We start from the raw sequence: 12,820 nt of genomic DNA, 5'->3' as shown, positions 1-12,820 counted from the left end.
AATGCTCTGATAAAGTGAATCTCCCTCCGTCGGTGGTTCCCATACTGTGAGTTGGGAACCCCTGGGGAGCCACGGAAACCAGCTGCGGAGCTGTGGAAATCTCACAAAAAACCTGCTGCCCTATACAATATGCTGTATCCTGTGTTTCTCAAACTGTGTATTGGGACCTACTAGGTGGATCGCGAGCCCATTTCTGGTGGGTCCCCATTCATGTCAATATTTTATTTTTATTATATTAGACTTGATGTTGCCATGGGATGTAACTGCATTTGGGGAAATATGACACATCTGTACTTTTAACAGGTTACTATGTATATGCTTTTAACAAATATAGTAAATAGGACTCCTGGGTAAGTGTGGGTAGGACTGCAGCCTAGGATTGTTAAAAAAATTTCCTGCATGATGATGTCACTTCTGGTCATGACATCACTTCTAGTGATGTCTCATTCTCATTCTAAAAAGTGGGTCCTAGTGCTAAAAGTTTGAGAACCACTGCTGTATAGGATTGTGGCCCTAAAGGGGAGCTGCAGCCAATGGCCCAGGAGGTCAAGGGTGCCGCCATTCAAAAAAGTTTGGGAACCACTGCCCTAGGTCAGTGTTTCTCAAGGTTGTCCTCCGCCATACCACTTCACAAGGTCCACTTATTTGAAGTACCACAAGAAGTACGCAAGTGAACTGGTGATTGCCATTTACTTCTGGCTTGGGAGGCCAGATGCAACACGACAAACACCAGTAAGAGGCTCAGGGTGTATGGGAGGGCTTTTTTGAACATGGAAGAGCATGCTTTGGAGCTCTGCCTGCTAAACAGAGCCTCCTACCGCTGCGTTCCCGATTTTGCTGGTAGGTGTCCATGGGTCCCATGAGTACCACCAGCCACCCCCTCAAGTACCAATGGCTGTACCCGTACCACAGGTGGTTGAGAAACACTACCCTAGATAAATGGAAAAAGTCATTAAGAAAGTGTATAATATCACTAGAACAGTGGTTCTCAAACTTTTAGCACCGAGACCCACTTTTTAGAATGAGAATCTGCCAGGACCCACCCAAAATGATGTCATGACCGGAAGTGACAACAATCAAGCAGGGAAATTTTTAACAATCCTAGGCTGCAACACTTACCTAGGAGTAGAACCTCTTTAAGTTGACCACCTAAGGCACTGGAGAAATTGGTCAGCATAGGCAGGTGATCAACATATGGGAAAAAAAGGTATTTAAATATTATCATGTTTAGCTCCCAGGACAACAAATGCAAGGCCAAATTATTATTTAGATTGGATTTTTAAAAAGTTTTATTGCAAATATCAATGAGAATCGATCCTCTTGTGATGCTTTCTATTTATATCATCTATATCTATATCAAGAGACAGAGAATAAACAGCCCACAATCAGTGTTTAAAAAAAACCCTGAAAATTCACAAGCTTAAAAAAAATTGTAAGTTAAAAAAAATACTTGGTTTCATAGCAGACAGGCAGACCAATGGTATCCCTTGCCAGCCCATAGCATGTAGCATGTTACATAGCCGCAACAGCTAAAAAAACAAACACTTTTTTACTTAGGCTGCCTGGCCTCTGCTGAGTCTCCTCAGATTCATTAAATGCCAGAAGGTGTTTGATATGGTCCCTCACTAAAGGCTGTTGAGAAAACTCCACAGTCGGAATAAGAGGACAGGTCCTCTCATGGATTGGGAACTGGTTGAGGACCAGGAAACAGAGAGTGGGTGTCAATGGGCAACTGCCAAAAAAAGTGGAGAGAGGTGGAAAGTGGAGTGCCTTAAGGATCTGTCCTGGGACTGGTGCTTTTCAACATCATAAATGACCTGGAATCAGGGATAAGCAGGGAGGTGGACAAGTTTGTGGATGACACTAAACTTTTCTGAGTGGTGAAGACCAGAAAGGACTGTGAAGTGCTCCAGAAAGATCACTCCAAACTGGGAGAATAGGCAGCAAAATAGCCGTTGTGTTTCAATATAAGTGTAAAGTAATGCACTGGTGATGGGAACCAAAGTGAAAGGAGAGTGGCTTCACTATGCACAAGCAACCTCATGTCCCTCACAACTTGGTACATGTCCAGGTACAATCGGCAGCCAGCGCAGGACTGTTGGCTATGTGCAGTGTGCCCACCTATAAAAACCCCTTCGCAGGCGTAGGGGAGGGATTGTTGTGTGGCTTCTTGCTTTGCCAAGATGGGACAAACCAGACATAACACAGGCCCACAGTATCATGTTCAGTGGGCAACTTACGGAGGGTAAATTAATACTCTGTGCAATGGTTGAAGTGGTCAAGATACAACTTATGGAGGTGGTCAATATAGAGAGGTTGGTCTCCCACAGTGTATATGCAGTGTCTGTCCATACTGTGAAAATTAGGTCAACTTAAGGAGGTGGTCATTTTAGAGAGGTAGTCAACTTTGGAGGTTCTACTGTACATAGTAACCTGTTAAAAGACCAGATCTGCAACATTTCCCCAAGTGCAGCCACATTCCATGGAAGCATCAAGTCTAATATATAAAAATAAAATATTGAAATGAATAGAGACCCACAGAAATGGGCTCACGACCCACCCACGGGTAGGTCCCGACCCACAGCTTGAGAAACACTGCTCTAGATGTTTGGACCCCTCCAAAAACTAGGCACAGAAATGCTGATGCCCCCTTTGCATTTTCTATTCCGATGGGCCCAATCCTGCCAGTGTCTACTCCGAAGTAAGCCTCATGAAAGTCAATGGGTAAGTCAGTGGCTGGGGCTGCAACCTAGCAGCCCAATCCTATCCACACTTTCCTGGGAGTAAGCCCCATTGACTGTGATGCGACTTACTTCTGAGTAGACATGGGTAGGCCTGGGCTGTCAATGACTGAGGGGCTGCCCCTCCCCCACCCGCCTCTGCCCAGCGTCTCCTACGCAATCAAGTCCCACTCCAGGAGAACGGCCAGAGCTGCGCATGCGCAGAAGAGCGGCTCGCCGACGGCTGCGGCGGGATGGCTGGACGGCAATGGCCGCCAGGGGCGCGCGTGCGCAGTGCGCTTTGTTTGGGCTCCGACTGTCCCCCCGCCAGATGATGGCGGCCCGCCTGCACCCAGGCCTGGGCCTGTAGACGCCCTGTCGGGGCGCGGCGCTCCCTCCTCACGATGCCGCAGAGGCCCGGAGAAGAGGACGAGGAGCAGGAGGGCGGGAGGCTCTCGTGGGGCCTGCGCTCGGTGAACACCCGGGAGCCCTGCCAGGTCATCTTCTGCAACCGCAGCCCCCGCTGCGTGATCCCCGTCTGGCTGGACTTCGACGGCAGGCCGCGCCCCTACTCCATCCTCACCCCGGGCACGGGCCGCCGCATGCACAGCTACCAGGGTGGGTGGCAGGGCCCGGGACGGGCAGGACCCAGGGACGACCTCCGCCTGTGGAGTGTCTGCCCCCTCTGGGCTGTGCCTGTGGAGTGTCTGCCCTCTCAAGGCTGTGCCTGTGGAGTGTCTGCCCGCTGTGCCCCTTCTGGGCTGTGTCTGTGGAGTGTCTGCCTGCTGTGCCCCCTCTGGGCTGTGCCTGTGGAGTGTCTGCCCTCTCAAGGCTGTGCCTGTGGAGTGTCTACCTGCTGTGCCCCCTCTGGGCTGTGCCTGTGGAGTGTCTGCCCTCTCAAGGCTGTGCATGTGGAGTGTCTACCTGCTGTGCCCCTTCTGGGCTGTGTCTGTGGAGTGTCTGCCTGCTGTGCCCCCTCTGGGCTGTGCCTGTGGAATGTCTGCCCTCTCAAGGCTGTGCCTGTGGAGTGTCTGCCTGCTGTGCCCCCTCTGGGCTGTGCCTGTGGAATGTCTGCCTTCTCAAGGCTGTGCCTGTGGAGTGTCTGCCTGCTGTGCCCCCTCTGGGCTGTGTCTGTGGAGTGTCTGCCCTCTCAAGGCTGTGCATGTGGAGTGTCTGCCCGCTGTGCCCCCTCTGGGCTATGCCTGTGGAGTGTCTGCCTGCTGTGCCCCCTCTGGGCTGTGCCTGTGGAGTGTCTGCCCTCTCAAGGCTGTGCCTGTGGAGTGTCTGCCTGCTGTGCCCCCTCTGGGCTGTGCCTGTGGAGTGTCTGCCTGCTGTGCCTGGAGATGTAAAATTTCTGGAGATTTTGAAGCTCAGAAAAAAACCTGGGTTTTTTGGGAAAAAATGGAAATTTTTGGAAAAATTGAAAAAATGCTACTTTAGCACTCTTTCTTTTCTTTTCCAGATTGAAAGTCATTTTAGGAACATAAAATATGACTGTGGACAATTTGACTTGGCATAAAATTATCACAACTAGCATATGAAAAATATAGTGTATCCAAACAATTATTACATACAGAATTTACTTTTTTAATAATATTTATTTGTAATTGTAACAAATAGAGCAACAACATCCTGAACTGTTTACTAGTTTATGTGGAACGGACAAGAAAACCTCCACAAAACAATTTTTAAAAATCCAGAAGTAACAATTAGTCATATTTCCTCTCCACAGTATTAAATAAAATTTTAAAAACCCATTCTCATAAAAAGAACTGAAGAGGAGGGAAGTGTATAGAAGGGAGTGGGACTAAGTTTCAATTAATGGGCATGAAATTTAATCAGAATCATTTTCTGAGCTGTAATGATCAGTTTCAGTCTCTGCTTCTGCAGCTCCTCTGTTGTGTCTGTCATTATCACAGTTATTATGGACTTCTAAAAACTGAAGGTTTGCCCAGATTGAAACAAGCTTCTCTACCCTTTCACATGTCAGTTTATTTCTTGATTTCGTGTGAGTGTTTCCAAACATAGACCAGATTCTTTCACATGCTGCAGAAGATGGAGAAATCTGAAGAAGGCAAGAAACAAGAGGAGTCAGAGGCTGTGTTGTGCAAAGACCTTGCCACCATTTTGCAGGAGGAATATGTTTGGCAGAATCCCAGCTTGTTTTCCTGGACCAAATCCCTGAAGATGTTCTATTCTGCAACATTTGAAAGTACCTTTCCAACATCAAGTCCTAAATGTGTTGCTTGTTTTGTAATCCAGTCAAATGCAGTAACAGTGCTGTCATCACTTCTATTTCCACATTTGAATCTTGGATCCAGCAGATTTGCAGCAGCATGAATTGGATGGCAACAAAATTCTTCCCTTTTTAAAATAAAATCTTTCACTTTACTTTCTTCTATAGTTGTAAGTGGAGATATACTGAGATTTTCAAAAACAGTTGTTTTTATCTTGGTCATTACATAAGGAATTTCTGGCAAAAGTGCACTATCTGATTCAGATGCAGTGATTGCTGCAGCAGTTGGCTTTAGAATCTTCAGGGAATTTTGCAGCTGAACCCAGAAGACATCCTGATCAAGAACAGTGTTTATCACACTCCTGGGTACTTTAAGATCTTCAACTATTACTGTTTCTTGAAGAGCTTCTTTGTTTTTTAGTAAACTTTCAAAGGAGATCACCACTGCAGCCTGCTGAGTTTTACTACAGAGCTTCAGTGTCACTATTCTTTGCATATTTTTCTACTTACTTCTTGAAAACTGAAGCTACAATATGAGTACCTTTTACATGTTTTATAACTTCTTTTGCTTGTCTATCATTTGAAGGGTGTCCAGTTTTATAATATCATTAAGAAGCAAGCTGAAGATGAGATGCACATCCTATAGCAGTAATATGTGGATACTTCTCCATTATGATCTCCCATGCTGCTTTCATATTGCTGGCATTGTCAGTCAGCAAAGCAAATACTTTACCACTCCCAATTTTCTGTAGGACTTCACATATTTTACAGCTGATCTACTCTGCAGTATGTCTGTTCTCTCCTGTTTCAGTGCTTTTGTACTGGTTGAGGTGTTGTTATAGCAAAATTTATAATTCCTTCTCCTCTCACATTTGTCCATCCATCTGTAAGTAGTGCAAGACACAGTGCTTCATTAATTTTTCCTTGCACAGATTCCATGACACGTTCATATTCCAACTCCAAAAGAGGCTTGCTCAAAGAATGTCTGCTGGGCAAATGGTATGATGGTTTTAGTAATTTCAAAGCTTCCTGCCAGTTTGTATTTTCAGTTATTGAAAATGGTGTTCCAGAAGAATATATTGCTCTTGCAAGAGCTTGATCAATTTTTTCCTGATCTTCAGGTGTCATCTTGCCTACAAATGAAGTTATTGAATAATTTTTGGATGCAGCTGTCTTCAGTATCTGTGTACTTGAAGATGCTGCTGATGGGACAACACTTTGTGTTGCTGCTGACGCTACAGATGGAGTAGAAAGAGGACTTCTTGAATAAGAACGTTGAGAAAAACTATGTGCATTCTCATCATTATGGTCCTCTTCACTTAGATCCATGAAGGATTTTTTAATATCTACAGGACACTTGTTACGTACAAGAATGTGTTTTGTCATCCTGGTAGCATTTGGAAAGGCATATTGCATCTGACAATATTTGCAAATCACATTTTTCTTCTCAGAAGAACTTATAATGTGAAAATGTCTCCATATGCTAGATGTTGGTCTCGCCATTTTCCTGAGAGGAGTAGGAAAGAAAAATAATTTAATGGCTAGTTTGCAAGATGACACTAATCTATGGTTGTGGGTGGGGGAAGTAAAGAACCAAATTAGGAGTAATTAAATCATTATTTACAGAAAGGTTATAAAGATAAACTAATGTAGTTAAATGATTCAGTTTTCTGGAATCAGATCAATGTAAACTTACCTTTTTAAATTAAGTATATACTTTCAGGTCCTTTTTGTTGCTCTGTATTTTCTTCCAATGCTTTGAGGCCTTGTGAAGAGGACAGAACAGAACCAAACATACCCATCCACATGCAAAAACAAAACTGAAACCTTCTTTTCGTGTGACAATGGCAGCACCTCCTAAAGGAAGAAATGCATCTTGTTCTTGCATTGGAGAGTTCAGTTTGTAACCTCGGACTTGCTTGTCCTCAGTGCATAGAAATTAGAATAATCTGATACCATACATATTTTTTAGAAATGATTTGGAAAATATTTGAACAGCTTGTCTTAAAAATATTTTATTCATCATGTTAAAATAAAACATTCCATAATCAATTTTTTTTTCTTTTTTCAGTTTTTACAATTTTTTTGGAAAAAAAAAAGTCTTCAGGAAAAAATGGGGAAAAAACGGGGTTTTTTTTCCAAATTTTTTCGGTTTTTTCCAGGCCTTCACATCTCTAGCTGTGCCCCCTCTGGGCTGTGCCTGTGGAGTGTCTGCCCTCTCAAGGCTGTATCTGTCAAGTTTGTGCCTGCCTGCTGTGCAGCTGCTGTGGAGGTCCTTGCTAAGAAAAATAAGGTGGCAAACTTCTGAGCATGGCAAGGGGGTGTAGCCACAAGAGGCGTTGCTGTATCACGGGGCTTTGGGCATGGGGTACATACAGCTGTACATGCTGAGGGTGGCCAGATGCAAAGTGGGGGAACAGAGTGCCTTCACCTTTAACCCTTGTATAGAAGAGGGAATTTGGGCAGAGGCAGCTCAACACAGAAGGCTTTAAAAGGTGCCCCTGCCCAAATTCCCTCTTCCATACAAGGGTTAAAGGTAGAGGCACTCTATTTGCCTTTGCATCTGGTAACCCTATTTATACATGTTCATAGTTTCACTTCCTCTAACAAGGCCATTGGGTCAGACACAGGTTGGCACTGAGTGGGGCAGAGGGAAAGAGAAGAGGAGCAATGGAGAACAGGAGCCTGAAGTCTAGGGTGACCAGATACAAAGTGGGGGGAAAGAGTGGCTCTACCTTTAACCATTGTATAGAAGAGGGAATTTGGGCAGGTGCAGCTTTTTAAACCCTTCCATCTTGAGCTGTATCTACCCAAATTCTCTCTTCTATGGAATGGTTAAAGATAGAGCCACTTTGTCACCCTATACATGTTGAGCTCTGCATGAGAGGTCCTGGTGGGCTGGAGGATCCAGTCACTTGAGGTGACTGACTGGGCAACCAAGGGGCTCAGCTGGTGGGATGAAAGGCTTACTTTTTGTTGTGATTCAGACATTGAATCTTTTGGGTATGGGAAGTATCAGCATTGGAAATGTGTCAGAGTAAGCATATACCTGTAGTATATGTATGATGCTACCATTTTCTGTCTGTATTTCCAGATCTTTTCTAGCCTAATAGTTCGGACAAGGGCAGATAATTTGTCCCCTGGCAGTAGTACTAAGATGGTACTGCTTGATTGCATGTATTATGGTCTATGCATCATCTCATATGTTTTGTCAAAACTCGGTAGATTCACCTACATTTGCTTTTTGCAACTTTCTGCAAAAAAAAGGGGAAAAAAGTGTGACTTCATGTTTGTAGCAATCAGGATAATTCTTCATAGATACTTTTTTGTGTTTGAATGTTTTCTAGAACATCTTTGGTTGTTCAGAGATGCAAGGACAGATGATCGTCTTCTTGTCAACCAGGCAGAGTTGTTTGTGGCTACACGTAATTTAAATGGACAGCCTGTATTTGCTAACATTACATTACCAGGTAAAGTTGTCAGGGTATGTGCAGAGACAGAAAATAGGAGCCTCCCTATAATGTGAAAAATGATGTGCAGTTATAAATTGGGGTTAGTGACTGGAAAACTTGGATTTATAGTGAAATTACTTATAAAGGGGAATTTTCAATAAGGGATTATACATAGAGGTTACCAGGGGTTAGCAGCTATGATAGTGTCTGTGCAGTGAACCCAGACATGTAGGGAGGGCAATATACAAAGTTTGTACTCCTATACATGCTTAACTATTGCTTCTATTGAGCTCAGTGGAGCTTCCTTCTGAGTTGACGTTCATAGAATTGCAGTGAAGGACACTTTCCCTGTTTCCAATTGATGCTATTTCAAAGCACAACAAATGTCAAAATTGACAATACAGTATGGTAAATAATGATGTCCTTTTAAGAGCTTGGGGGGAGGGTGTGAAGAAAGCAGGGCAACATCAAAATGTAAGTATCCAGTACTGTCCCTTGAAAAGTTTGGAAGAGAAAAGAACTGGCAGGCACAGGGACTATGCAGTCCAGGGCTGTTCCTAAAAGTTGGAGAAGAGAAAGAAGAGCAGAATGCAGAGTATGCAGATAACAGTGAAGGAAATTTTTAATGTTTAGGTCCTCAAAATCAGAGGACTTAAATGCAGAGAAATATACAATGGGCCAGTTTATAAAGGGAACCCCTATTGTGGCATTCCTATTAAATAGCAGTGATTGAAATCTTATTATTATTTAGGTTCGCTGTATGATCCTGTAGCAATGTAGCCATTTCTAAATAACCATTTTGGGACCCAATCCTATTCAGTATTCCAGTGCTGATGCAGCCATACCAACAAGGTGTGTGCTGCTTCTTGTAGTGGGGGGGGGGGGGACGACAGTCAAGGAAGTCTCTTCAAGGTAAGACAATGTTTGTTACCTTACCTCTAGGCTGTGTTGTGGCTGCATCAGTGCTGGAAAGTTGGATAGGATTGGGCCCTTATTTACCCAAAGATTTAATTAGGCAAACAAAAGTGTGGAATGATTTCAGAAGTTAGCAAATTTATATCTGTATCACTGCTATACTAAGGTTCTTTGTAAAAATTCCTGTTCTCAGCCTTTATAGCATGCTATGTTAAGGTAGACCATAGTAAACTAAGGAATGCACTATTTCCCTTATTTTTGGGTATAGCAAAATTATGCATGTATATACAGATGCAGTCTATTTATCCACGGATTTTTTTATCTGCGGATTTGTCTCAACCAAATGGAATGGGGAACCAAAAGTCACACACACTTTTGCCTCCTTTGCCCTGCACTGGCATCTTGATCCTTTTCCAGGCAGCCCAAAACACTGCAAAAAGGCTCTGCCTCACCCAGGCAGAGAAATAGCCCTGGAGCCCTGGAAGAGGTTCCCCTTGCAAGGAACAGTAACATTCCTGGAGCCCCTGAGCCAGGAAAGAGGCTGAAGAGGGGAAGGGGGGACCGAAAACCTCTGTAGCCAGAACACAAGGTGGAGCTCTCACTCACTCTCACTCACACAGGGGCAGGTGTGGTAGCAACAGAGGGGATTGCTTTAAAAAACCCAGGGAGTGTTTGCCAAATTCCCCCCCCCCCCATTGAGATGGTGCAGGCAATCACCGACACAAGCAAGCCTTCCCAGTAAGCAAAGCATGCGATTTAGCCTACTGTCCTCTCCACACTTTCCTGGGAGTAAGCCCCATTGACTGGAATGGGGCTTACTTCTGAGTAGAAACGCATAGGGCTGGACTCTTAAAAGCTCAGCGGGACAGCTGGCAACAGGGAGGGGAGGGGATTGATAACAGCTGCCTTAGTTTCCTTCCATCCAGAAGTGTCAGGCTGCAGTGTATTTGCGTAACTATGGAATTTAGCACAACGTGGTTTTTGTTAATCACGCCGCCAAGTCACAGAACTGAACTAACATGGATAAATAGACTGCACCTGTAATTGGTGTCCAGGCTAGTTTATTTTCATGTCAGAATTTTCAATATGTTCAGCCAGGCCTTTTAAAGATCTGTTTCATCTCTTTGCAGTGTTCACTTTGAAAGAAAGATGCCTTCAGGTTGTCCGCAGCTTGGTGAAACCAGTGGACTATAGAAAATTAGACATTGTTCGGTCACTATATGAAGATCTAGAAGATCATCCAAATGTGAGGAAGGACCTTCAGCGACTTTCTCTGGAAAAGAATGAAAGACTAAAGAATGGAGTTCCTGAAAAAAATGAAGACTCATAAGTGGGGAAGCTACTTTCACTAATAACATTGCCGAGTACAGGAGGTATTGATGATGCTTTCTAAACAAAATAGACAACCATTTGATGGTGTTTTAGGAAGCAGCCCTTCTTTTTGGTTTAGCATGGGTACCTTAATGTGGGGACAGCTACAGTCAAGAGACTGAGAAAAAGTGCTCCTGCACTGCCATTTGAACATACTTGACTAAACCTGCACAAACCATATTAGTTTCATTCATACAAAGCCAAGTGCAAAAACTCACCCAGGATAAAACCCAGTTTTACGGAAGCTGTTTTATGCGACTTTTCACTTTTTAAAGCATAATTTCATTATAGATGTTTAAGAAATACCCTGTCTTTATAGATATTAAAAGTTGGGCATGTGAAAACTCACACCAAAGGATAAATTATCCTGACGTACTGTAACTTGTCTGTGTTCAATACAGAATGAATACTGGAGGTTCGGACTCCATGGTTTTCTGCTTTTGCAATTGGCTTCCTATCGGTTATTACTATTTCAGTTGCTTCTCTAATATGCTTCCAGGTTCCGAACTCTGCCGCATTCTTGCCCCATGCCTTGTCTTTGTTGCAGTGGAAACTTGGTATAATGGAAGCCTAACTGGAAGCTAGGTATAAGGTTGTTGCACTCCATATAATACTTAATTAAAGAAGAATAATCTGTGTCACTGTGGATCTTCTGACAGCAGTGTTGTGGGCAAAATGTAATGCCATAGTTCAGATTATGCTCTGGTTCAAATATCACTACTGCAAGCAAAGATAATGCAGAGTATGAAAATATTCTGCCTCTTTTCTTAAAAGCTCTGGTCAAGGGCCCTTCAGAACTGACATTCTGTGAACAGTACTAAAGAACTTTTCTTTCCTGCCACTCTCCTAATTCTATGCATTTACTTTTAAGAGTTGTGTACAAAAAGTTGAAAAGGCATTGTGAAGTTGATTAATTTATAAAATTTTTGTTTAAGCTATGGAGATGATCACTGGAACACTGTTGCCATATTATGCTCCAGTATCTTGTGTTTTCAACTATAAAAATGTGTTGGTTTATGCTATGCATGTAACTGTCAGATGTCAGCCCAACTAATTGTCACTATTTGCTGTTGTACACTTATTTCTATTTAAACATAAATCCTAACAGGATTGGTGTAAAATGGAATTGTTGGGAACATCATGGTGTATTGAATTGTGGTAAGTTGTTACCTTTCGTAACATTATTGTGGTGTGGGAAATGTACTGGGGTTTTTGTTTTTGATTTACTACTTTCAATTTGTAAATTTGTTCTTTTTGACATTTGAAGAATCCTTGCGTGTCTTATAAATCTGAACTGTGGATGTTACCCTGAGAATGAATATATGCATGCAACTCAGGCTTTCCCTTAAAAGTGTATGGGAAAGGAAATGCATGTCATGTTAGGGTCCAACAGCAGTTAATCTACTTTGAGAACAGGGTAACATGGTTTAAGATTGTGCAAGGGACCATAATTCCTTTCCCAATGCAGACCATTGAAGCACTCCTCACTTTGCATAGTTCTTGTGATTAGTAGGTTCTAGTTTTTGTACTTCTCCAGTTCTATCGGAGGCATCAAACAGCAACAAAAGGAGCACAAAGGGAGAGTCTTTCTAAAAACAAATTATATTCAAATGAGATTTATATAACAGAGGAATTACAGTTCTATATCTGAATTATTAGATATGCTAGTGCCTGTTCTACTGATCCTGTTCTGAAATTGTTTGGAGCAGTGCTACTTCTGTGCTGTTCTATGTTTATTTGATACCTTCCCAGTAGGATTATTTAGTCCACCACATCAACCTGTCTCAGTTTAATTTCTGGAGTATTTAAAACTGTTTCATCTGTTTTCAACAGTCCATACAATATTGTTTCATGTATTTTTTTAAGAACTTTGAGGTATTAAAGCGGTTGGTTTCTTAATCATTATATTCTTTTTTTTTCCCCCCCAATTCACTAAAGGGCATTAAATATATTGTTACTTTAGCTGGTTCTCTGTTATACTTTCATACAAATGTAAACAATGCTGACTATTGCAAGTATTCCAGCTGCCACAGTGGTTATTTGGAACATAGTCCTTTATGGTGAGTTGCTCTTTTCTTGTAGTTCATACTTGCGTCTCAGATAAGTAGATCTTTCTTAATTCTTTC

General features: G+C 42.8%; 2 protein-coding genes across 2 annotated transcripts in view; one reads left to right on the top strand and one right to left on the bottom strand.

Moving 5' to 3' along the window:
* Nucleotides 1–852, bottom strand: part of LOC136638955 (cyclic nucleotide-binding domain-containing protein 2-like) — a 29,740-nt gene extending 28,888 nt beyond the window's left edge. The window contains exon 1 of the mRNA XM_066612983.1: nt 819–852. Within this exon, the coding sequence (XP_066469080.1) occupies nt 819–852 (34 nt within the window). The remainder of the gene's footprint in view (nt 1–818) is intronic.
* A 2,124-nt stretch (nt 853–2,976) lies between these two features.
* VHL (von Hippel-Lindau tumor suppressor) lies at nt 2,977–12,656 on the top strand. Its single transcript, XM_066617343.1, has 3 exons — nt 2,977–3,338; nt 8,304–8,426; nt 10,454–12,656. The coding sequence occupies exons 1-3, from the start codon at nt 3,125–3,127 to the stop codon at nt 10,651–10,653; spliced, it is 537 nt and encodes a 178-aa protein (XP_066473440.1). The 5' UTR covers nt 2,977–3,124; the 3' UTR covers nt 10,654–12,656.
* Nucleotides 12,657–12,820: the final 164 nt, after the last annotated feature.

This window comes from Tiliqua scincoides, chromosome 2 (assembly GCF_035046505.1).
Source record: "Tiliqua scincoides isolate rTilSci1 chromosome 2, rTilSci1.hap2, whole genome shotgun sequence".
Lineage (NCBI taxonomy): Eukaryota > Metazoa > Chordata > Lepidosauria > Squamata > Scincidae > Tiliqua > Tiliqua scincoides.
This window is presented reverse-complemented; position numbering and strand designations above follow the sequence as displayed.

Bases quoted from the DNA above. Each gene is read 5' to 3' on its own strand.
- VHL (XM_066617343.1), top strand. From the start codon at position 3,125: ATGCCGCAGAGGCCCGGAGAAGAGGACGAGGAGCAGGAGGGCGGGAGG. The intron at 3,339-8,303 runs GTGGGTGGCAGG...AATGTTTTCTAG, and splicing joins CCGCATGCACAGCTACCAGG to AACATCTTTGGTTGTTCAGA. The intron at 8,427-10,453 runs GTAAAGTTGTCA...ATCTCTTTGCAG, and splicing joins TGCTAACATTACATTACCAG to TGTTCACTTTGAAAGAAAGA.